This window comes from Rana temporaria, chromosome 2, assembly GCF_905171775.1.
Source record: "Rana temporaria chromosome 2, aRanTem1.1, whole genome shotgun sequence".
NCBI classification, from domain to species: Eukaryota; Metazoa; Chordata; class Amphibia; order Anura; family Ranidae; genus Rana; species Rana temporaria.
This window is the reverse complement of record NC_053490.1, coordinates 190,283,144-190,309,012: the sequence shown is the minus strand read 5'-3', so window position 1 is coordinate 190,309,012 and position 25,869 is coordinate 190,283,144. Positions and strand designations below refer to the sequence as shown.

The following is a 25,869-nucleotide window of genomic DNA, read 5'->3' as shown; positions in this document are numbered from 1 at the left end:
CGCAATTGTTACTGAATCCGGGCCACTAAATTTCTGATTTTTGAAAGAAAATTATTTTAGAATTCGGCTCATGTATAGTGACTGGCTTTAAAAATGTAGGTGCGTTTCACTTTCTACAAGCTCAAAGTGTTACACAAAGTTCTAAAGACGTTATTTGGTTTCTGATGAACTGATAGAACAGGCTCTATACTTTCGCATGCCGCTACCATGGGAACCTGACTGTTCCTCACGCCCCCTATCCGTGACACGCCACATCCGGCAGCTCGGTGAGAATACGCGGAGTGAGGCAGTTGGTAGCGGGACGCGCATGTTCGGTGATGTCAGAGCGGGTGACGTGTCTGAGACGGGGAAGCAGGAAGTGATATCTTTGTGGAGTGAAGGTTTCTGCTATTGAGCTCTGAGAAGGAGCCGATAATGGCGAGTTATGAGCACAGCGGTGTGCTCGTGCTATTGCTGGCACTTAGCGCCTGTCTCCCAAGTCCCGGGGCAGCCTTCTACCTACCTGGCCTCGCCCCTGTGAGTTTCTGTGAGCCGGGAAAAGAGACAACGGACTGTAAGGTGAGCTGTGACATCCGAGGCCTCCCCACAACACTTCCTTATAGATAGACACCTCACTGCTGACCTGTGGGACGGGGCCTCAGCCTCTACACAGAGCACCGCTCTATCTATCACTTCTTTATTATCTTCCTGGTGGCATGCTCTTCCAATGCTAGCTTTCACACTTCTTTCACTAGGGATATGTTCTGTTTAGCAGCATTTATTGTCTAATAGAAGGTAGTAAAGGCTCTGTGGTGGGAATGTAATCTTCAGCCGTTTCTATAGGAATTCATCATTTTGTTTACCACTTCGTAAAGCGGTGCTTCACCCAAAAGGGTTAGTTCTATTATTCTGCCCCCCCCCTCCTTTTGCATGGGGGGGGGGGGGGGAGTGTGCACTTGGCTTTGACAAGTACCCGCTCCAACTTCCATTTGGATCTCCTAGGTGGTCTGAGTGAAAGTTTGCCTCCCCTGCAGTCTTCAGATACCCATCACAGGTGCCAGAAGACTGCAAGACCATTCTTGCAGCACAGATCCGCTTGTGCATGCGCAGTAGGAAGCAACAAGGAGTCGCAGCCGACCCAGGTGAGGGCGTAGCTGGATCTTTGGTCAGGTATGTGTCCTTTCTATTAACATACAGCAGCTATAGTTGCTGTTGACTTTTATTTTTTATTTTTTTTATTTCATACATCCTGAAGATACTCTTTAAAGAGAAGCTCCCCCCCCCACCAAAAAAAATTAAGTCGGCTACAAATCCTGCAGCTGCTGACTTATTTTTTAAATATAAGGACACTTACCTGTGCAGGGATCCAGTGATGTCCTCTTAACGTTAGGGTGCATGTTATATGCCGAAAAATATGGTATTTACTGCACCTATAGGTAAGCCTTATTTAAAGCGATGTTCCTGACAAAATCTTAGTTTTTAGTTAAAAATACCACATAACTCATTCTTCCTGTATTCTATTAAAGTTATTCTGTATATAAATGTCCGTTTAGCATTTTTGCAGCAGTGTTTTCTTACTTTATAAATTCCAAGCAGACCGTGGCCATCTCCTATGTGGGCATCTGAAGCCAGATAGTATTTCTTCCTGTTTTCTGTGCATGCTGGCTACCCAGCATGCTCCTGCCGCTCTCGCGCCTTGCGCAGGGCTTTGTGAGCAGTCCAGGTAGGGTTTCCATAGCAACTGCTGTGCACATAACGCAATGCTAGTACTCGTGATGCCTATTGCCTTCTGGGATTGATGACACACATCCCAGGAGACAATGCAAAGCCGGAAATGACGCACGTGGCCATGAAGGAGGAAGTGGAAAAATAAATTGTCTACAATAAAGTGTTCCTGCAAAAAAAATGCCAATTCATTACATCTGGACACATTTAGTGCAGGATGGTGAGGAGTACAAAATGTGGGTGGAACTCCGCTTTAAGGCTTACTTATAGGTAAACCTCATACGTGGGAGTTTACTCCCTACTTTTAAGTAAAGGAAACAGGAAGTGAAGTCTTCCTACTGTGCATGCGCGAGCCATGCTGTGCTTTGTGAATATTCCCACAGTCTTCTGGGACCTGTGATGCATCCCACATGCTGCGGGTGGGCTGAACATCTGCTCAGATTGCCACAGGGATCTGGCCAGAAGTGGGAATGGGAACCTGTAAAAAAAACAAGTAACTAAGTATTTCTTCTTATAGGGGTTGTAAAGCCTTGTGTTTTTTCACCTTAATGCATCCTATGCATTAAGGTGAAAAAACACCTTGCACCCCCCCCCCCAAGCCCCCGTTTTACTTATCTGAGCCCCGAACTTCGTGGGGACAATCCCACGTTATCCCCACGGCTTCTCGGCTCTCCATTGGATAGATTGATGGCAGCACAGCCATTGTCTCCTGCTGCTGTCAATCAAATCCAATGACGCGGGGGTGGGGCAGAGTCTTGCACTTGGCGGCTATGTACCCCGACTGTATAACACAGGAGCGTGCCCGCAAGGTAACCTCCCTCGGGAGAGAGCTTCCCAGAGGGGTTAACTATTGCGGGGAGGAGCCGCCGTGGGACCCCAGAACAAGAAGATCGATGCTACTCTGTGCAAAACGAACTGCACAGTGGAGGTAAGTTTTTCTTTAAAAGTGAACCCATAGTATCACTTTAACAATACTTCACTGGTTGGAGCCATCAAGGCTTTGGTGCCTGTTGGGAGATCTTTACTAAAACTGGAGAGTGTAAAATTTGGTGCAGCTCTGCATAGAAGCCAATCGGCTTCCAGGTTTTAGCTTTTGTCCACATTGAACACGGCTTTAAAGTTGTGTGACTTTATCTAAAGCTGCACAATTTCAAAGCCGCATGTCCATGCGACTTGAAAGACATCTGTGCAAGAAGCCGAACAAATGTCTTTCAAGTCGGACCCAAAATCGGCAAAAGTAGTGCAGGAACTACTTTTGCAAATGGGTGCAGTGCGGCAAAGTCAGCATCACACCAATTGCAATGGTGCCATTGCCAGCAATAGGCTGCGACTTGTCACTTCAATGTAAATGAGGGCGGATTGTTAAAGCTTAACTGAACAAGCTGAAGTTAGAAGCTAATTGGCTACTGTAACGGTCACCACCGTTTACGACCTTCCATCCCATCCAAGACAGCTTATCGACACTCCACAATCAGGCAAACGAACACGACCGCTAATAATCCCCCCCAGAAACGAGACACACAGCTCTTGTTTGAGGTTCAAAACAGGGAATGAATCTTTATTTTCTGCACATGGTAACACATTCCTCTTCAAAATACATCCCTCCCACCCTTGGGAAACAGGGTAGGTTAAATTGTCCAATGACAATGGTGATACAGGTCAGGTGTGTTCAAACTTCTCCTTCAGTAAACAGTCCCAGCAGGGGGGGGGGGCTGCTGGAGTGATTCCCCCCCTTTCCTCACAGCAAGACGCTTTAACATCCCATAATAGGTATGCAGACTGCCTACCAAGCTCCAATCCACATAGCAGACTTAATTACCACAATAGACAATGGAATGCAATCACACCCCACCCCTTTCATCACAGCAAGCTTACTAGTATACATCAGCCAACACACAATATATATACAATATCTGACCGCATTAAATGTGACTAGCACAGACCATAGTGGGGTTCTCATTCACCTTGTGCCCCTAAAGTGACTCCCGTTACATGGCTCCCCCCTTGTGGAACACTCTGGCAGACCCGGCTTGATCCTTTTCGGGTCAACTTGGGGATGTCCGGAACTAGGAGGCTGGGATAACGTCTGTTTGCCGGGATAACCCATCAGCATTGCCATTTGGCTTACCAGGTCTGTAGCTGATGGTGAAGGTGAATAATGGAATTCAGTTCAGGAAAAGTCACTTGCTTTGCTCTCTCAATGGCTCCCAAAACCTGTTGCTGATGCTCTTGGGACAGATAAGGCACAACCTGGATGCAAATCCCATTTAATCTTTTGACAATTTCAGCCTGTTTGTGCATTTCAATGTTCAAGCCACGGGACATCTCATAATACATGACATAGTGTCGTTGCATCTCTGATTTCTCACTGGCCAACTTGTCACATTCCCATTTTAGACTGTGATATTGTGCCGGATCTACAGTACATGTTGGGGAAGGTAGTCTTACCCGGGTCTCAGCAGCAAGCAAGTTGGTTCCAGCAACGCGGGTCTGGGCACAGGTAGTCACTGTGTGGGCTTCAGCGGGGCACATCGGGGCGTACGCAGAAACAAGGGGGGCCAAATCATTCCCCAGTAGTACATCTGCTGGCAAATCCTTCATCACCCCCACATTCACATGTCCCGAACCAACCCCCCAATCCAGGTGAACCCGGGCAACGGGTAGCCGGAAGACGGTGCCTCCCGCTACTCTTACGGCTACAGTGTCTCCGGTGTGCTGGCTCTCTGGGATGAGTTTCTTCTGTAGCAGGGTCATCGTGGCCCCAGAATCGCGTAGTCCATTGGCTACCTTTCCATTGACCCAGACAGTCTGCCTGTGTTGCTGCCTGTTGTCCTGGTTAGCTGCTTGTATCGGATCTGCCTCGTGCAGAACGCCCCAATGTTCTTCCTCCTCAACGCAGTGGGCCGCAGGCATGGATGTGCGGGGGTTCCCCCTTTCTGGCTGTCTCCATGACTGTGACTGCCTGGGTGAATTCAATGGACAGTCTAGCTTTCTGTGTCCTAGCTGTTTACACCCAAAACACCTGATGGACTGTGAGTTGTCCTGGGAGTTGAACCTAGGCTTCTGAGGATAAGTGGCCGCTGGAGGTGGTGTTGTAGGACGGTCCGACTGGGGTTTGTAGGCAATAGCCGGCAGGGGTGCCGCTGATCGATGATCCACCCGAGCTGTGGTCTTGACCACAGAGTTGTCCAGTTTGCGGGCATCTGTGTATTCGTCCGCCAGGCGAGCTGCTTCAGACAAGGAGAAAGGGTTTCTGTCCCGGACCCATTCTCTGACTTCCCGGGACAGTTTGTCAAAGAAGTGCTCCAGCAGGAACACCTGCAGCACCTCTTCCCCGGATTCTGCTTGGCATCCATCGACCCAGTGGGATGCTGTGCGGTGTAGGCGGCATGCCCACTCGGTATATGAGTCTCCAGTCTGCTTGCTCGTCTCTCGGAACCCCCTTCCCGTATGCCTCCGGTGTGACGGCATACCTGGCCAAAAGTGCTTCTTTAACCAGTCCATAGTTCATAATATCCTTGTCTGGGATGGCCCTGAACGCTTCACTGGCCCGGCCGGACAATTTCCCAGACAAAATGGTAACCCATTCCTCTGTGGGCACCCGGTGTAGGGCACATTGCCGTTCAAAATCAGCAAGGTACCCATCAATCTCCCCTTCAGTTTCAATGAAGTTCTTAAAAGCAGCAAAATTTATCCTTCTCCTTTCAGCTGGTGCTGCTGTGACTTCTGCTGCTGCGGAACCTCTTTGCCGTAGCCAATTTGCATCCACAGCAGCTATAACCCGGTCTATGATCTCCGGTGGAGGGTTAGGACCATAGTGTGCCAGTCTTAGTTTGACAGCCCGATCAAAGCTTGCCTCCTCCGGGGTCCTGTCTGTTACGCTGGGCCTTTCCGTTATGTTGGGTCTTTCCGCTCCATCCATTTGGACAAGTTCTGTGATCATGTCCATCTTTTTATGGTTGCTGGCCGGTCTGCCCCGGCTCTCCAGTAAGTCCTTGAGGGTGGAGCGCTTCAGCCGTGCATACTGAGACTCCATTGTCCTGTGTCCTTGTAGCTGTCCTTTAAGCGATGGAATTATCCCACTGCTGCCACCACTGTAACGGTCACCACCGTTTACGACCTTCCATCCCATCCAAGACAGCTTATCGACACTCCACAATCAGGCAAACGAACACGACCGCTAATAATCCCCCCCAGAAACGAGACACACAGCTCTTGTTTGAGGTTCAAAACAGGGAATGAATCTTTATTTTCTGCACATGGTAACACATTCCTCTTCAAAATACATCCCTCCCACCCTTGGGAAACAGGGTAGGTTAAATTGTCCAATGACAATGGTGATACAGGTCAGGTGTGTTCAAACTTCTTCAGTAAACAGTCCCAGCAGGGGGGGGCTGCTGGAGTGATTCCCCCCTTTCCTCACAGCAAGACGCTTTAACATCCCATAATAGGTATGCAGACTGCCTACCAAGCTCCAATCCACATAGCAGACTTAATTACCACAATAGACAATGGAATGCAATCACACCCCACCCCTTTCATCACAGCAAGCTTACTAGTATACATCAGCCAACACACAATATATATACAATATCTGACCGCATTAAATGTGACTAGCACAGACCATAGTGGGGTTCTCATTCACCTTGTGCCCCTAAAGTGACTCCCGTTACAGCTACCGTACACAGCTGCTCCAGTTTTAGTAAATCTCCTCCTGTATGTCCCTGAGAAGACATTGCAGGTTTATAAAATGTTAAATTGTATCTGTATTATAGATATCACCTCCAAAATTAGGATAGTCTTTTACTAGCATCATGGCTTCACTCCGTAGTGAATAATGGACCAGGAACAGACATGCAGACAGTAAAGTCTAAACTCTCATAATGCATGACTGTTGGAGGTCACTGACTCACCTGATGCATGTCTCAGTAGGTCACCCCTGGAGACAATTCAGTAATGTTTGTGCGTTTTTTCTTCTCGCATGTTCCTATAAAAGATGGGCTTAATTTAAAGATTTTCCAATCAATCTTGATAATTTTTTCCTCTCCGTTCCTACTAGTCACAATTGTTCTTTATTGGAGCTTTTCCATTAAGAGTCGGTTCACACTAGGGCGACACGACTTCCAGCGCGACTTTCAGAGGCGACTCCGACACGACTTGAACCACAGGGCGATCTGGGGCGATTTACAACACAACTTGAAGTCGTCTCCAGGACAGGAGACTTTCCAGTGGCCAATCAAACAACAATCAGCTCTGGGAGAGGGAGGGGAGGGAGGGGTTTGCCTGAGAAATGTATGTTATCTTCCTGGAAAGTCGCTTCAGTTAAGACAGTGATCCGACTTCTGAGGCGATTTCCATTGAAATCAATGGGTACAAATCGCCTACAAGTCAGATTGAAGTAGTACAGGAACCTTTTCTGAAGTCAGATCGCCTTGAGTCGTGTGTATTAACACCGCTCCCATTCACTTCCATTGTTTTTCTCTACAGCGTGACTTGGGACGACTTGAGGCGACATGAAGTCGGATCCCAAGTCTCCCCAGTGTGAACTGGCTCTTAGAATTTTGTATACCGTAGATTTCATAAATGTTTTTAGTTATTAAACTGCAGTATGAAAAGCAGTTAATTTTAAACCCCTAACATACGATATATATCTAGATGGATCTATATAGATATCTCCTTAGAACTCTTGTGTTTAAATATTTATGAGATGCAATTTTGTGGGGATCAAAGTGCTGTTCACACCCATGCTGTTACTGAGGTAGTATATAAATGTATACAAGGACCTGCCCCAGTTACTGGAACCTGATAAACCTGTTGCCTACTTCTTGAGGCAGCTCTGACTTTTGTTGATCTTTATCTTTGTGTTTGCCTATATAAATTGGTAATAATGGGCAGATTGTTCTGACTCGTCAAAGTACATGGGATTCTGTGTTGCTCCTAAGGGCCTAGTGCCACTTGCCTGCTTTTGTTGCAGCAAAAGTCATGCATTTTACTGCATAAAGAAGCATTTAAAGTAGAATCCCTGTTCTTTTCTATGGGGTTGGTTTACATGTATGCACTGCAGTTTTATGTGGAAGGTAAAGGAACCTATGATTGGTCCAGTCACACTTATGTGTTTTTTTTCCTTACCATGCATACAGAACAGTTTGAATCCAGTCTGAACTTCAAAGTGGTTGTATTCCCACTGACAACTTGCACCTACAGGTAAGCCTAAATTAAGGCTTACCTCTAGGTGCAAGAAATATCTCCTTAACCCACTCGTTTAAGGAGATATTTGCAGAAAACACTGCACCGATGTCTACAGCGCAGGCGCACTGAGCGTCCCGGTTTTATGAATGGGATCATGCCGGTCCCGCACGCATGCGCGGGAGTGACGTCATCGCTGCTTCGGCTAGTCACGGCGCCGGAGCAGTGATACTCGGAAGGTGCTCGGAGGGGACATGGCGGCGGAGGAGGGGAACGAGAAGCGCTTCAGGGGCTTCAATCATGGGTAAGTCATTCATAATGAGCTAGTATACTATGCATACTAGCTCATTATGCCTTTCTCTTGCGAGTTATTTTATTTTTTCAGGGAAAAATAGGGTTTACTTCCTCTTTAAAGTGATACTAAAAGCACATTGTCTAAATGTCCCTTCTATTTCTGTATTAAGACGATGGCACTGTAATTATTATTTTAATAAAAGGTCTACCTTTTTTTCCTAATCAATCATTATACAGCTGTCACATGACCCAGGTCTTTCCCACTTTGTCTGCCCAGGGACCACTTAAGCGATACGTCATATCGCCTACAGCGGCCCCTCCCTGTAGGCGATCGCCTGGGACACATGACAGGTCCCAGGCGATCGCCTGACCAATCACAGTGATTGCGCAGTGAGTTCCTGGCCGTGAAGCCAAAAGCTGTCACGGCCGGGTGCCCGCAATAAGAATGAAGACGCCGGCCGGAGAGAGGGGGGTTTGAGGAGAGGAGCTCCGGCCGGCGCGTCTCTGGACCATGGAGTAGGTGAGTGTCTGTTTATTAAAAGCCAGCAGCTACACTTTTTGTAGCTGCTGACTTTTAATAAACATAAAAAAAGTTTGGAGACCCCTGCCCTAGTCAAAGGACCTCTTCCACAGTAAGTAAACACAACCTAGGCATACAGTTAACCCTTTGAATGCCCCTGATGTTAACCACGTTCCTGCCAGTGTCATTAGTACAGTGTATATTTTTAGCACTGATCACTGTATTGGTGTCACTGGTCCCCAAAAAGAGTCAAGTGTCAGGTGTTGGATTTGTCCTCCTCAATATTGCAGTCCCGCTATAAGTCGCTGATCGCTGTCATTGCTAGCAAAAAAAGAATTGATGAATAAAAATATCTAATAGTATGTATACACTACAACTTTTTCACAAGCTAGGGGTGCACTGAATGGAAATTTTGGTCCCAAAACCAAAAATGACAGTTTTTTTTTTTTTTTTTTTTTTTTTTTTTTTTTTTATATATATAATAATATTTGACTTTTTAATTAATATCAATTTAAATTAATATGAATTTATTGTTGACCATTATTGGCAGCTTTTAGTGCAAGAAAATGCAGTCTGCAGTCTCCCGCCATCTATTGTCATGTCCTCAGTCTCTAGCCATCACTTGTGTCATGTCCTCAGTAGAGGTCGACTGATAAATCGGCCGATATTTGGCCATTTTGGAGAAATTTGCATCAGCCCATTATTATCCAAATTAGACCGATATTGAACACTGACTGCACCTCTGCCAGCAGAGTGTGCAGAAGGAACGTGGGGTTCCTCCTCCCTTCTCCACACTCTGTTGGCAGAGCAGCGCCGCAGTGTGTGAAACTGTATAGAGAGAGGAGCTGTCAAAATTGAGGTTGGAGGTGGCACAGCTATCCAACACCAGCCAATGGGATGGGATCTGGGCAGGCCCGCTACATGTGGCCCGCCTGTTTCTTAATTGGCCCAATCATTGACTGGATAGCTGCTGGGTCCCGCCCACCTCCGACATCACGCTGAATTTGTCAGCTCCTCTCTCCATACAGTTTCGCACACCGGCGCTGCAGAGAGAATTCAGTTTCACGCAGTTACACTATCGGCTGTGAAACCCCTGCTGTGAGACCTCCTCAGTCTCTAGCCATCTCTTGTCTCGTGTCCTCGGTCTCTAGCCGTCTCGTGTCCTCGGTCTCTAGCCGTCTCGTGTCCTCGGTCTCTAGCCGTCTCGTGTCCTCGGTCTCTAGCCGTCTCGTGTCCTCGGTCTCTAGCCGTCTCGTGTCCTCGGTCTCTAGCCGTCTCGTGTCCTCGGTCTCTAGCCGTCTCGTGTCCTCGGTCTCTAGCCGTCTCGTGTCCTCGGTCTCTAGCCGTCTCGTGTCCTCGGTCTCTAGCCGTCTCGTGTCCTCGGTCTCTAGCCGTCTCGTGTCCTCGGTCTCTAGCCGTCTCGTGTCCTCGGTCTCTAGCCGTCTCGTGTCCTCGGTCTCTAGCCGTCTCGTGTCCTCGGTCTCTAGCCGTCTCGTGTCCTCGGTCTCTAGCCGTCTCGTGTCCTCGGTCTCTAGCCGTCTCGTGTCCTCGGTCTCTAGCCGTCTCGTGTCCTCGGTCTCTAGCCGTCTCGTGTCCTCGGTCTCTAGCCGTCTCGTGTCCTCGGTCTCTAGCCGTCTCGTGTCCTCGGTCTCTAGCCGTCTCGTGTCCTCGGTCTCTAGCCGTCTCGTGTCCTCGGTCTCTGAGCAATCCTAGGCAGTCGTCCTGTAATCTGACAACCTCATATGCGACAGGAAGAAAGGGAAGGTCTCTCCAGTTGGGTTCAAATAAGCAGTAAAAAGTAGACTTGTGTTCTTTTTATATACTTGCTGTACAAATCAATTACTGCAGTGTCTGTTTTTGCCAGGCACTGAACAGATATGAAACTGTAAATGATTGCATTTTGATAGTTAGTTATATTCCAATTAGGTATGCAGTTCCTCTTATGTGACAATGGCGTTATGTGCACAAAATTTTCCTACTTACATGTTTGTCTTTTTTTCTCCCCAGTTTGAGATAGAGCTATTCGTGAACAGACTTGACTCTGTGGAATCAGTGCTTCCATATGAATATACTGCGTAAGTCTTAAGTTTTATATATGTGTGCATAAATGGTATCAAATTCAAAAACATGATTAACACGTTTTGGCTTTCCCGGGTATACCGCAAGAGAAGTCTTCTCTCTGCATTAAAGCATAAGTTCACCTTTGGAACATGTTACACCTGTATTTAGGGGTTCCCCCACTATATATTTTTAAATACCCCTGCAAGAGAAAGTCCTAATGAGCTAGTGTGCACCCAAGATCGTAGTCTGTCTCGGTCCCGTCTGCCGACATGTCGTCTCATCGCTATTTCCTGTTATCTGCGCTGAGATTGGCCGGAGCGGCAATGATGTCACTCCTGCGCGGGACTGGCAAGTCCCCGCGCATGCACGAAAAAGGGCATTAACCCAGTTAATGCCATTCACAAAAACGGCACCGCTTAGTGCTCCTGCAGCATTGTCTACGGCGCGCATTCGCTGTTGACAGCGGTGCCCGTTCCTGTGAAAATTTCTCCTTAACCGTGTAGGTTAATGAGATTTCTTGCACCTACAGGTAAGCCTTAATTTAGGCTTACCTGTAGGTGCAAGAGTGGGTTTACAACCACTTTAATTTAAAATTGTCGTGGCTTTGCGGAGCACCTCCTGCACAGCCGTGTTATTCATTCACAGGGATCTGTGAATGCAGAGACTTTAAGTCCCGTTTTACCTCCGCAGTAGTTGTCTTGTAGCTTTCAATGGAATATAAGCATGTTGGCAGTCCATTCACACGCTTTGTAACTGAAAGCCCATACAGAGGTACATGTGCAATACTGGAGGCAGAGTCTCCAGAAGCCTGACCATTGCTAGCCCGATCCACCGATTGTGGGAGCAATGTTTTGCAGGCACTTGTAGGAAAAAAAAAGTGAACAATTTTTTAAATATTTTTTTTTTTGTTCTGCAAAAATATGTGCATTTTAATTTTATGATTTTTTTTATTTGTTTTTCATTAAAGGTAAAACGTGGTTTAATAAAGAACATTTATTGATATACTACATAAATGTGGAAACTCATTATAAAAGGCTCAAAAAATTACAGCTATGAATCACAACCTAAAGTTAAAACTGACCAATGGGCAGATATGAAAGACACAATTTTAATGGAGCTCTCTATTTATAATTTTAAATCCTTTAAAGTAGTAGTAAAGTTTTTATTTTTTTTCTCCTAAAATAAGAAAGATGGTATAATTTACCTGCTTTGCGCAATGGTATTGCAAGGAGGGGTCCCTTAACTCTCCTTTTTTCAATCCCCTGGCAGTGCTCTTCGCTCCTCCTCTTACTGGAATTGACCCTTCAGCAAGCTGAGGGTGCAGGCATGCTTCCAGCTCAGCCTGACCACGCCCCCTACTTCCTCACAGGATTTAACTGATGGCAGCAGGGGCCTGTGGCTCCCACTGCTCTTAGTGTGTTCTGTAAGAAGAGGAATAGAGCAGTACCTCTGTCAGAAAGCCAGGGAAAGATCCCTTCTCAACATCGCTTGTTTTAAAGCAGGCATCCTTTTTTTTTTCTCCTGGTGCCCCGAACCCCCACCGGTGCTGGCCACTCCTTCTCTTCAGTGTCTGCCTAACTAATATACTGCTTGCTAGGAGGGCAGATACGCAGGCTCAATCCTGAGCTGTTCTGCGTGTGTCATCTTGACGCACACATCGTGGCTTGGCCCCGTCCCCTTTTCCCACCTCACAGGATTTGATAGCCTCTATGTCCAGTGAGGGGAGAGAGTGCCACCAAATCGAGATCCGGCTCAGGTAGGTATTTACTGGGGAAGTAGACGACCATTGGGAGTTTTTTATTTTATTTTTTGTTTTTTTTGTTTGTTTTGTGAACCTGTGATTTAACCACACATGCTCAAAAGCAACAAGTACACTTGGTTAAATCACAGGTTCACATGACAAAGAAAAATAAAAAAAACACATGCTAATAAGTCACAGAATGGACACGCACAAGGTACAAATACCCAGACAGTCAAGTGTAAAGGCTTAAGGTTTTTAACCCTAATGCATTCTCTGGATTAAAAATAGACGGCATGTCTATTGAAAGCCTAAGGGACCACAGTCTGTCGGATTCGGTCATCTCAACCATGCTGAGGGTGCGCAAGTCATCTTCTCGGAAGATCTACCATCGCACTTGGAAGGCCTACATCTCTATGTGCGAGGAGATGGGAGTGGCGTCCACGGGCATATTCTATTTCCAAGGTCCTGCTGTTTTTGCAGCGAGGAGTGGATCAGAAACTTGCCTTAAGCACCATTAAGGGACAGATTTCAGCTTTGGCCGATTTCTTTCAATGTCCCTTGGCGACCCACTCACTGGTGGGTACGTTTGTAGAGGGGGTTTGACATGTGATTCCCCCCAATTAGACCACCGCTTCCTCCATGGGATTTGAATCTGGTGCTCTCGGTTCTCCAGGAACCTCCCTTTGAGAACATCAGAGAAATTCCTCTCTTGACGCTGTCTCAGAAGGTGGCCTTTCTAGTGGCCATTACATCGGTCAGACATGTTTCTGAGTTGGTAGCCTTGTCTTGCAAGTCTCCTTGGTCCTTCATAAGGATAAAGTGGTGCTACGCCCGCAATTTTCCTTTCTTTCCGAAGGTAGTTTAAGCTTTTCACCTTAATGAGGACATTGTACTTCCTTTCTTGTGTCTGCGATCGTCGCATCTCAAAGAGGCTGCGCTCCATACTTTGGACGTGGTACGTGCTCTACGGGTGTACCTGTCTGCTACGGCTCCGTTCTGGAGGTCAGACTCACTGTTTGTGGCAGTGTCTGGTCCGCAGAAGGGCCTGGCGTTCTCGTCAGCCACCATTTGTAGGTGGATCAGGCACACCGTCACCCAGGCCTATGCCTCCCTTTTCTGTCACGGCGCATTCAACCAGGGCAATTGGTGCCTTCTGGGCTTTCCGACATCAAGCATCGGTCTCACAGGTGTGTAAGGCGGCAACCTGGTCGTCTGTTCACACGTTTTCAAAGTTTTACAAGGTTGATGCGAGTGCATCTTCGGATGCTTCCTTTGGCCGCAAGGTTTTGCATGCGGCTGTTTGAGATTGCAACTCTTCCATTGAGGAGCTCTGTTTTTTCTGACACTGATTGGGGACATCCCAAATGTCAAGATTTAAGGAGCTGTGTCCGTCCATGGACGAAAAGAGAAAATATGATTTTTTTGTTTTTTTTTGTTTTTTGTACTCACCGTAAAATCCCTTTCTCTGTCCATGGACGGCTACTGCACCCACCTCCCTTTCTAAGTTATTACTGCTTTTTGACGAACTGAGCTGCAGGGTGAGGGTTTATGACCAGAGGGACCGCCCCCTGGGCGGGGCCTGTTAAACTCTGATAAAGTTACATGTTTTAAGATAACTAACATGTTCTGCCTGTCTCACGATTCGATGCGATGCATCACGATTGCAGTGCAAGTGCGCATGGCTCTCCCCCCAAAATACTAAAGGGGATGATCAGAGACTGCGGACATAGTACAGGAGAGGATCAGAGACTGCGGACATAGTACAGGAGAGGATCAGAGACGGTGGACATAGTACAGGAGATGATCAGAGACTGCGGACATAGTACAGGAGATAAGAGACTGCGGACATATAGACAATAATAACTGTAAATTCATGCATTATGCAGCATACCCAGCAAGGAATTAAATACCTTGAGTAAAATATTCTGCTTGACACTGTAATCTCATCCTGGAGGGGGCCCAGAGGCAGAGCAGTGGTGATGGGAGAATCATAGCTGCCTGGAAGATGTGGAGACAAATGAACACTGGACTAAAAGCACAGCCAAGTTATCAGCTCTGCACATCCTCCTCCTTCTCCTCCAGTCCCATCTCCTCCCTCCTTCCTCCTTCCTTCTTCCTCTCCGTCATGTTGTCCTCCTCCTCCATACACTGTCCTTCCCATCCCAAGTATGGCCCCCTCTCCTTCTCCCCGATAGGTTGGTCCTTGGGTGATATATATTTCCCGGTGCCCACCTCGCTCTCTCTTGACACACAGCTTAGTTCCACTCCTCCATAAAGCAGTATTCAAAGTGCCCGCCTCCAACTCTCTCTCTCAGCGCTGGAGCCTATTGGCTGTGATCTCTCCCGCCCGCCAATGATATCTTGCTGATGCCTCAAAAGGGGGCGGGTCAGGAATGCACATTGCATGAATACGAATGGCTCCAGATAAGTTACACCCTTTACTCTGCCCATAAGAAGTGTGGTTCGACAATAGGCCGGGATGACTGAATTTTTTTCACCCGCTGCGCCGCCCCTTCACCCACCCCGAGGCCTAGCCTGAAATCCGGCCCTGCACACAAGGTAACATCTGAACGCGGGGCTAAACATTTATTATTGGGGTCGCATGCATCGTTGCCACCCGCATCGCAATGCAGCGATTAAATTTGACACCCCTACTGCCTAGTCCTTTCCTATGAACAGGAACATAACCCAAATGTCAAGATTTAAAGTGCATATATTTTTATAAAATATCTTTTGCAGAAGAATGACAGTGCGGGGGGGGCTATGAAATTTGGACACGTTGGTACCATATTAACTATATTAAGAGCGGCAGGTAGATATATAAAATAAAAAATTCCCGCGGAACCCCTGCTTTAAGGAGCTGTGCCTGTCCATCCTATGCATTAAGGTGAAAAAACACCTTGTGCTCTCGTTTTACTTAACTGGGCCACAAAACTCAGTGGGCGCGATGCTTTCCCCCAGCTTGAGGCGGTTCTTCATTGGAGCTTGATGGCAGAGCAGCCATTGGCTCCCGCTGCTGTCAATCAAATCAATGATGCGGCGCGGGGCCAAGTGATATACACTTGGCGGCTATGGCTGCCACTGTATCACACGGGAGTGCACTCACAAGCTAACCCCCCTGGGAGAGCGCTTCCCAGCTCTTGCAGGGTGGAGCCGAGACAGCTGCAGAGGGACCCCAGGAGACGAGGATTGGGGCCACTCTGTGCAGAAAGAACTGCACAGTGGAGGTAAGTATGGAATGTTTGTTATTTAAAAAAAAAAAATGTAACACTTGCAACCCCTTTAAGTAGATGACACAGATCCGCTATCTAAATCGTTTTGGTCAGGAAAGTATTTTTTTTTTTTTTTGTCCCAACTTTTGCAATGGTCTAGTTGTTGGAAAGCTTGAAACGTATGTAGTAAAAATATAAATAAAGGTGAGTGAAAAGGAAAACAAATGATAAAATACATTTTTCATTATAGTGAGTCATAAAGGCTTACTTGATTTTTACCATCTCGCACAACTGTCTTTTTACTTGTTAATTATACTTTTTTATTTTTATGTTTCAATAGTGTTGAAGTTTTCAATAGTGTTGAAGTTTTACATTACAAAAAGTAATAAAAAAACAAAGATTCACATGAAGCAGTATACAACACATTTTGAGAATCATTCAATAAGTATTTCAATTTATTTGAGAAATCTTTATTTTTTTCTATTTTTTATTTAAGGTTTGATTTTTGTCCGGCAAAGGAAGGAAAGCGTCCATCTGAAAACCTTGGTCAGGTGTTGTTTGGTGAACGAATTGAACCCTCTCCATACAAGGTTTGTGCTTATTTTAAGAAGTAGTAAACTTTTTCCGGCCTAGTACTGATAACTTGCTGTGCTTGTGTTGTATTGAGCACCACTGAATATTTTTTACACGCTTGATTAATGCCTGATTACTACAGGGTTTAGCTTGTAAATGTACGTCTGAAAAATGTAATGTAGAGAAACTGTTTGAAAATATTCACCTTTTCTATAGGGTCCTTTTTTTAAAGCTTCTGTGTGCAAGGGTTGAAACCAAAGCTTAATTGGAATGTTGTCTGTAGCTTTGATTAAGCTTATAGCTAGCTTTAAGTAGTACTAAAGCTCTTTTTATTTTTTTTATTTTTTTTTAACAGTACATGAAACAGGCTTGCTATTAGACTGGGTTATAGACTGGTAGACTGGTATAGATAGGTGATTTGGCACTGGCAAAGCTTTTTGGCATCCTCGTAGAACCCTGCCTCATTCTTGAGTCCCCAGCTTTTTTTGCTAGTCTCCCAAGATGATGAAGCGTTTCACCCCTTCAGAGACATTGGCTTAATTTGTGTAATAATTTACTTCAGGTTTCTCAATTAACTCTTTTGGCTTCTGATACAACAATAGAAAGAGAGCATCCAACCTTAGGGGCTGTGCCCAGACCCTCTGCTGTTGGGATGGCCTGTAACGTTGCGTCAGGCACTTGATCCTGCAGGGCACTTACCTCAGCACTTGGTGCAATGTGTGTAGTTGGTGGAAGGGTGCTATACAGATCCAATGCCTTGGTCCTTCCCTTTGGAACCCAGAATCTGAAGACCACTATGGTGGTATGGCCCTCCTTGACTGGCAAAACCTATATGGGGACATGGACAGGTTAAACCTTCTTCTTTTTTTTTTTTTCTTTTCTAATCTTTACTGCAGTCTCCCATCAAGTATGAGGCTCCATGCACACTGGACTTAAAAAACGTTGATTCTACAGGCGTTTGACGTTTTTTTCTCCTGCCCCTAGAAGCACTTCTATTGTGCTCTGTGTCTTTGCACATTATTGACTGCTACAGGCGTTTTCTGTCAGGGAAAAAAACCCTTCTCTATCGTGTTTAGGAGCTGTAAAAACGTCAGTCTCTCCTAAACTCCTCATCTCTTCTGAACGTCAAGTGCCAACGTTTTTTTAGGTGTGTTGTGGGAGTAAAAACTTTTGCAGAGGGGAGTGTAGTGCAAAAAACGTCTATAAACTAAACTCTCATAGACTTGCCTAAACTCTCATAGACTCGCCTAAACTTTGTACAATATGCTTTCATTTTGCGTCTTTTATGCCACGTTTTTCAAGCTAAAAACGTTGACGTTTTTTCTGCTCCTAGTGTGCATGGAGCCTGAGGCAGAATATCTGGCTTGCTTTACACGGTGCATCCTTAGTTGTAACACTTAAATGCATACTATTATCAGGAAACCAGAAATCTGTTTTAAATGAGGCAGAAACTACTAATCGATTATTAAATTAATTGATTACTATTTTCATAATCGATTGACCAGCCGATTAGTTGGCCCGCATACAGAATGCATTATTTGTTTACATATCAGGTATTGCATTGCAGCACACATACAGCTCAGTACACCGTCCATACATGTCAGTGCCTGAGAACTTGTGAATGTGTGAGCAGCAATGCTTCATGGGACATGTAGTCCTGGGCTGGAAGTGACTGGTTATAAAGGCAGAAGTTTTCTTTACCTTGCTATTGGGACTCTCTAAAGGCAAGAGGAGACAGTAATGGCTCACCTTGTATTACAATAGCGCATATATTTGTGGAATTATTTTCCATGCTTGTATGACTCACCCACCCTCCCTACTTTCAATTTTGGGAGAAATGTTCTAGAAATGCTTAATTTTGACTTCAGTATTTACAGCTGATGTCTGTTTAACCTGGGCTTTACCCCTATTTTTATTTTTTTTCTTGTGCAGTTTAAATTTAAAGAAAATAAAAAATGTGAAGATGTTTGTGTTAAAAAATACAATTCAGATCAACAAAGTAAACAGAAGTTGGAATTCTTAAAGAAGAGTATGCTGCTTAACTACCAGCACCACTGGTAAGTATATTTGTTCAGCATTTTTACTGTAATTTAAGTAGTCAATGACAAATGTGCTTTATTTTTATTTTTTTATTTCTGTGGCATATTCATTTGCTCTGGAAAGTGCATCAAACAAACTAAAAATCAGCAGTGGCATCAACTCTATTTAAAAAAAAAAAAAAAAATCTCACTGTGTGCATTTGAAGTGGACTTGGCAGTAAAATGCAATGTTTTTTTTATGTTGCCTGAGGCTCCCCCCCCCCCCCGCACTAATTCCTTTAATAAAAGTGCGTGTAAAATGTATTTTATTAAGAAAGGTTTGGGTTTATACTTCTCCTTACCCCTGTCTTTCACACGCAGTACCAAAGCAAGGATGATTTCACACTCCTGACTAGTTCTTGAGAAATACAGAGCATACAAAATCTCATGAGAAAACACTCTTTGCAGTGCACTGGAGTGTCTTCTCGCAAGATTTCATTTGTTCTGCGTTTTCTAGGAATCTTCCCAGAAAGACAGATAATATTCTCAACGATGCAGAAGATGGAGGAGAGGATTCATTTTAGAAGGTCGGTGCTGTTAAAATGAACTTTGTACAATAAATCTATATAAAATAATTTTTGTCGCTTTTTTTTTTTTTTTTTTGTTCTTTTGTATGGATTCTGTTCTCTCAGTAAAAAAAAAAAGAACTATGGAGATTTAGTTTAGGTACTTTGTGGCATGACCGTGCAATTGTCATTCAAAGTACGACAGCGCTGAAAGCTGAAAAATTAGCCTGGGCAGGAAGGGGGTTTAAAAGTAACATGTTGCTGGTGAGCACAAACTCCGGACCCTTCATAAGATAATTTTCATGGCTGACTGCAGAGACTGAAGAAAGTAAACCACAGCTTGTAATACATCAGTCAAATAGAACTGTAAAGTAATATTGCATTGATATTGGACAATTCCAGGTGCTTACATCAATCACTCACTACAATTTTTAAGATTTAGTACCTCTTATTGTGTCCTTTATACACGTGACCATAGACTTCGGCAGAGGTGAAACCTAAGCTTTAAATATCGGTAAAGCGTTTGTCAATGTGCGTATTATTAATTGCAGAGGTGTGCAATGATATCTAAACTGTATCTCACTGGTTTACGGAAATGCTTTCCTAGTGCTCTTTTATCAAACAACCAATTCATCACTTCTTTTGTTGGTTTTAATATTTTTTTGATGGATCCAATATTTAGTTTTGTTGCAGTGTCAATTAATGGTCCCCGGCATTCCAATAAGTACAAACTAATAAATGTAATATTTCCAACCTTCTCTGCTGATCTAATTGTCAAGGTATGAAGTAAGACTAGTACCCTTTTCTGCTGGTTCTAATTGCTGGATCTAGTAAAGAAATGTATGAAGAGAAGTGGATATCTGACCCTTTTGTCCTCATGCAAAGCCGTATTTTCAACTCTTATTTTCCTACTGGAAGCAATTTTATATACTGTATTTATCGGCGTATAACACGCACCCTAACTTTAAGATGGAAGTTTCAGGGAAAAAACTTTCCACAGACCCCTGCGTATAACACGCAGGCACAGTTTACCCTCTATTTTCAGGGTAAAAAAGTGAGTGTTATACGCCAATAAATACAGTAATTGCAATCCCTGTATAGATTTGTAGATTCTCCCTTTTTAGTGACTATTTGTTTATCAAGCAGTGTGTGCAGCATTCGTGTAAAATGACTGCTTTGATAACAGGATAAGGCACAGGAGTCTGTTTACGCACTTCAAATAGATGCTATGGTCTATTGGGGGGGGGGGGGATAAATAAAATTTGCTTCATACAGGAATATGGGCTTTACCCATTTTATTTTATAATTTCTTGCATCCTTAATTTCAAAATAATTCACTATATATCTCTTTATTTCAGGATCATTGACAATATGCCTGTTACATGGTGTTATGACGTAGAAGAGAAACAGAAATTTTGCAATCCTGGCTTTCCAATTGGCTGCTACATTACAGAAGATGGTCACCCTAAAGATGCATGTGTAATAAATGTGAGCATTTCAACAGTGATTGTGCTTCACCCTGAGTTTTGTCTCTATAGACACAGAGCTGTTTGTTTTTAATTGCCAAAATTAATAAAACAAACCTTATTTTAGGCTTGGTTCACATATGATAGGAATTGGATGCGTTCTTAACTGCATCCAATTTGTATAACATGTGAACAGCTTTCAATGCAGCCGGTTCACACATGTGCGGGGTGGCTGCGGTGTGATGTTCAAGAAGTGTCCTGTGCATTTTTAGAGTTGAAAATTTGTTTTTTTGTAAATTTTCCATATATCACAGTGAACAACATGAGCAGTTACAATCTAGTGACAGTCGTAAGTAAACATGGGTAATGAGTCGGCCCAATGGCTTTCGCCCATAGCTTGACTCCTACTGTCAAACAATACAGTGCTAGAATTGGTGAATGTACAATGATCTTTATGCGCTGGTCAAAGTAAATTAGATGAATAAACTAATAGGTGTGAACAAGTAAATGCAGCTCAATCTAAAGTGGAGACAACTCACTGTAAGAAATATAGGGAAGTGATGAGCGCAAATAAATTAAATAAAATATACTAAACTAATTAGAGTGATAAAATGCCGTATAAATAAAAAAAATATATATATATATATATATATATTAGTGATACAGTGCTGAATAATCAAGAATAAATGCCAGGGAATCAAAATGACAATAAAACAAAAAATAAGACGAATTCAATAAATGCTGTAGCACAAACTAAAATGTGCTGAATAGGCAATCCTGCCTATTATGTGCCAATGTGCACAGGGCTAATAAAGTGCTGATAACAATAAAGTGCTGTAACAATAAAGTTCAAGTACTAGTGAATGAGAGATGATGCTTAATGTATCCAATGCCATATAAGCAAGAAACAATTCATTAAGGTAAAGTTCAGAAACTGGTGTATTTCATATGCTCAAAGTAATTCCTATAATGGAAAATCTTCTTTCTTCCTGATACTGGGCTCACAGAGCGCTTACCTTAGCCCCTCAGGGCAGTAGCTCAGAGCAGTGTAAAGTTGTCCTCTCCCGAACAGCATGTCAGCTTGTGTGGGCGTCTGTTTTGAACACTCTCTACACACTCTAGTCCCAGACGGATTGAATGTAGAATTCGATCTTAACTGCTTTTTAAACAATTTTTAATATTTAGGAATTTTCATATTTTTCTATATTTTTCCTGATTTTATATGTATTTTATTATACATTTGGGTAATACTAATTTTTATACAAATATTTTTATATAAATTTTAAACATATTTTTATATATATATATATATATATATATATATATATATATATATATATATATATATATATATATATATATATATATATATATATATATATATATATATATATATATATATATATATATATATATATATATATATACACATACATACATACATCATTTTATCACTCTCTAATTAGTTTAGTATATTTTATGTCACCTGTTACAAGGAGTAATTCTGGCTGAAGAGCGTTGTTCATAATAAAATTTATATATGTAAGTTGTTAGAAAATAAAAAGGGAAAACAAAGTTTGGGGGGGGGGGGGTAAAAGTCATAGAAGAGCGAAAGGGCTGCTTATTAGACATGGGGTGGAGGGGTGGGGGACCAGTGGGTAGATGCTTTAACCCACCCCATGGTTAGGCTGTGTGTTTGAATGATCTTGTCGGTCGACTCCATATTCGTGAGGGTATCTGAGGCGAAGAAGCGTCCTATGCATTTTTAGGTCCGTTTCGGGTGTTTTTTTTTTTTTTTTCCTTTTCAGGTTAAAATGTGCACCTGAGCCGGTGAACAGAAATGCACCAGACTGCCGCACTGAAACCTCTGCCGCATATGTGTGCACCCAGCCTAAATGTAATTTCTTTCTAAAGAATTTATCATTTTTAAATGTGAATTTTCTTTAATTTACAGTCTGAATTTCACGAGAGAGATACATATTATATCTTTAACCATGTGGACATAACTATATATTACCATGTGGTAGAAGATGAAGCAAAGGGGTCACGGCTGGTTGCAGCCAAACTTGAACCTAGAAGGTAAGTTTATCGTACCAATTATATTTCTTGTGCAGCCAAAAAAGGAGACCAAACATGTAAAAGAGGCACAGAACAATATATTTTTGTGTGCTTATTTAAAGCGGGAGTTCACCCATAAATGTTTTTTTAACCTTAGATGGATGCTCATTTAGTCTAGGGGAATCGGCTAGTTTTAAAATCCGAGCAGTACTTACCGTTGTAGAGGGCGATCTTCTCCGCCACTTCCGGGTATGGGTCTTCAGGAGTGGGCGTTCCTTCTTGATTTGACAGGCTTCCGACGGTCGCATCCATCGCGTCACGAGTAGCCGAAAGAAGCCGAACGTCGGTGCGGCTCTATACTGCGCCCCGACGTTCGGCTACTTTCGGAAAATCGTGACGCGATGGATGCGACCGTCGGAAGCCTGTCGGAAGACTGCCAATCAAGAAGGAACACCCAGTCCCGAAGACCCATACCTGGAAGTGGCGGAGAAGATCGCCCTCTACAATGGTAAGTACTGCTCGGATTTTAAAACAACTAGCCGATTCCCCTAGACAAAATGAGCATCCATCTAAGGGTAAAAATAGCAATTTACCGGTGAACCTCCACTTTAAGTTTCACCGCTCATACTTAAACCCCAAAACTCAAAATAATGATCAAAATTTTATAACAAACTACGAAAAGTTTTTTTTTATTTAATTGTCGGTCTTTTTTTGTTTGCCACAAAATTGAAAACCCCTAGTAGTGATGGAATACCCCGAAACTAAAGCTCTTATTTGTGTAAAGAAAAAGTTATACAAATTTCATATGGGCGCCGTTATCCAAATTGGGAAGTAGTTATAAAACATAAATAATAAAAACAATGCTGCCACCGCATATAAGGACTTATAAGCTACAACATAACAACATTTTTCTTTGTTGGGTTGGTTTAGATGTACTTTAATCTTTTAACTGTTCACAAAAAAAAAGTATGGGTTATTGTACAAACTTAAAGCAGAGGTTCACCCAAATAACATTTTTCTCAGAACTTCTTTAGACTTCTAACATGTACAGTCTACAAATTATTATATATTTTTTTACCCTGTACATACTTTATAATCTATCTTTTCATTCCGGCTTCCGGGTACTTCTCCCCGCGGGAGTAGGCGTTTCCAAGCTGAGGAGGCATGTCATCTGGAAGGTCACCCAGATGATTGACGTCTTTTCAGCAAAAGCTCCCCCCCGGCGGATAAGGCCCCGCCCCCTGTATTGCATAGGCGCGTCCGAGTCACAGCGTTTCCGGCGTTGCCTCCTCAGCTTGGAAACGCCTACTCCCGCGGGGAGAAGAAGCCGGAATGAAAATATTTGATTATAAGGTATGTACAGCGTAAAAAATAAAATAAAAATTGCAGATTGTTCATGTTAGAAGTCTAAAGAAGTTGTTCTGAGAAAAATGTTATTTGGGTGAACCTCCGCTTTAAGATACTCGGATATACATTCTTGGGCCCCTTACAAACCAGCGGATCATTGGGGTCCGCCTTTTCGTTCTTCAGGTGGACTTGATCGGACCACCCATTATCTATGGATTGACACTGACACCTGCCGGGATCCGATCCAACCGCTAGTACGTTTCCATCTGACTGCCCAATAGAGAACAGCGGGCTGTCACTCTCCGCTATGCAGACCTGTCATGCGCCTGCTCAGCAGAGAGATCCCACTCTGCTGAAGTGGAACCACTTGACTAATTATGCTCTGTCTTAAAGGGGCCTTTAGAATTGGCATATTAACTACTTTAGTGTACTCACACTGAAAATGGCCATTGACTGCCTGCGGACTTCTATGAAGACAGTTGACTGGAGAGTGTATCAGATATCCTGTATGTTGTCACTGAGAAGGTGGTAGTCAAGCAAACTGTGCAGGAACCTTCTTGCCTGCAGCAGCTTCCCATACGCTCCTGAAAGGGGCACAAGCCACATGCAAAGCTATGATAATGTTGAGCTTGTTGATGAACTCTGCCCCATCACATTCATTTTGGTGTGTAAGGGAGGATGGATTGGGCAGGCTTCAAGCTATCAGGAAGTGCTTAAGGTTTGCCTGTCAGACTGACCGGAAGTTTGTCCCTTACTGGAAGGTTTGGCAGACTTCTGAAAGTATGGCCGCCTGCACGTTGTAGCAGTTCCCTTCCCCCAGTGAAAGGGTCTCTTTAAACAGCACTGTTTTTTGTTTTGTTCGTGCTGCCACCAAAATGTAATAGTTCTAAGCAAGGGAACCAAAGGAAGCATGCTTGTTTAATTATTTTGACTTTCTGAATTACAGTTGCACATAAAATTTTTTAATATGTTCCTTTTATAATACTGCAGTGGTTAGTCCAAGTAAATTGTGGGATTGGCGTGTATAGTATGAGGTTGAAATCAACAGGTGTTTCACTGAAGCATCCGACAATAAGTTGCTTTGATGGTAAATGTGAAAATGTAGATTTCTAGAGATTGGCATTCACTAGTCAATTTTAGGGCTGTGCACCTTTTTGGGGCCAGGTAACTTAACCTCGTCTCGCTTGCCGTATAGTAAAATGGCAGGCGGGTTCCCCCTTGGTTCTGGGACAACGTCATATGACATCGTCCCAGTGTCACCGCTCTTGCAAATGTCCTAGTGACACGGCGCGACCCCGATCTTGGTAAAAAGCCGATGACGCGGCTCTTTAACCACTTAAGACCCGGACCAAAATGCAGCTAAAGGACCTTGCCTCTTTTTGCGATTCGGCACTGCGTCGCTTTAACTGACAATTGCGCGGTCATGCGACGTGGCTCCCAAACAAAATTGACGTCCTTTTTTCCCCACAAATGGAGCTTTCTTTTGGTGGTATTTGATCACCTCTGCGGTTTTTAGTTTTTGCGCTATAAACAAAAATAGGGCGACAATTTTGAAAAAAAAATCGATATTTTTTACTTTTTGCTATAATAAATATCCCCCAAAAATATATATATATAAAAAAAAAAATTTCCTCAGTTTAGGCTGATACGTATTCTTCTACCTATTTTTGGTAAAAAAAAATCGCAATAAGCGTTTATCGGTTGGTTTGCGCTAAATTTATAGTGTTTACAAAATAGGGGATAGTTTTATTGCATTTTTATTTATTTTATTTTTTTACTACTAATGGCGGCGATCAGCGTTTTTTTTTTTTTTTTTTTTTTTTTAGTGACTGCGACATTATGGCGGACACATTGGACAATTTTGACACCTTTTTGGGACCATTGTCATTTTTACAGCAAAAAATGCATTTAAAATGCATTGTTTATTGTGAAATTGACAATTGCAGTTTGGGAGTTAACCACAGGGGGCGCTGATGGGGTTGTGTGACCTGAAGTGTGTTTACAACTGTAGGGGGGTGTGGCTGTAGGTATGATGTCATCGATTGTGTCCCCCTATAAAAGGGATGACACGATCGATGCTGCCGCCACAGTGAAGAACGGGGAAACCGTGTTTACAAACGGCT

General features: G+C 43.6%; 1 protein-coding gene across 1 annotated transcript in view; it reads left to right on the top strand.

The window, feature by feature from the left end:
- The first annotated feature begins 291 nt into the window (after nt 1-291).
- TM9SF2 (transmembrane 9 superfamily member 2) overlaps nt 292-25,869 on the top strand; it is a 60,023-nt gene continuing 34,445 nt past the window's right edge. The window contains exons 1-6 of the mRNA XM_040336170.1: nt 292-558; nt 10,712-10,779; nt 16,215-16,308; nt 18,224-18,348; nt 20,234-20,363; nt 22,296-22,420. Of these exons, the coding sequence (XP_040192104.1) occupies nt 415-558; nt 10,712-10,779; nt 16,215-16,308; nt 18,224-18,348; nt 20,234-20,363; nt 22,296-22,420 (686 nt within the window). The 5' untranslated portion in view covers nt 292-414. The remainder of the gene's footprint in view (nt 559-10,711; nt 10,780-16,214; nt 16,309-18,223; nt 18,349-20,233; nt 20,364-22,295; nt 22,421-25,869) is intronic.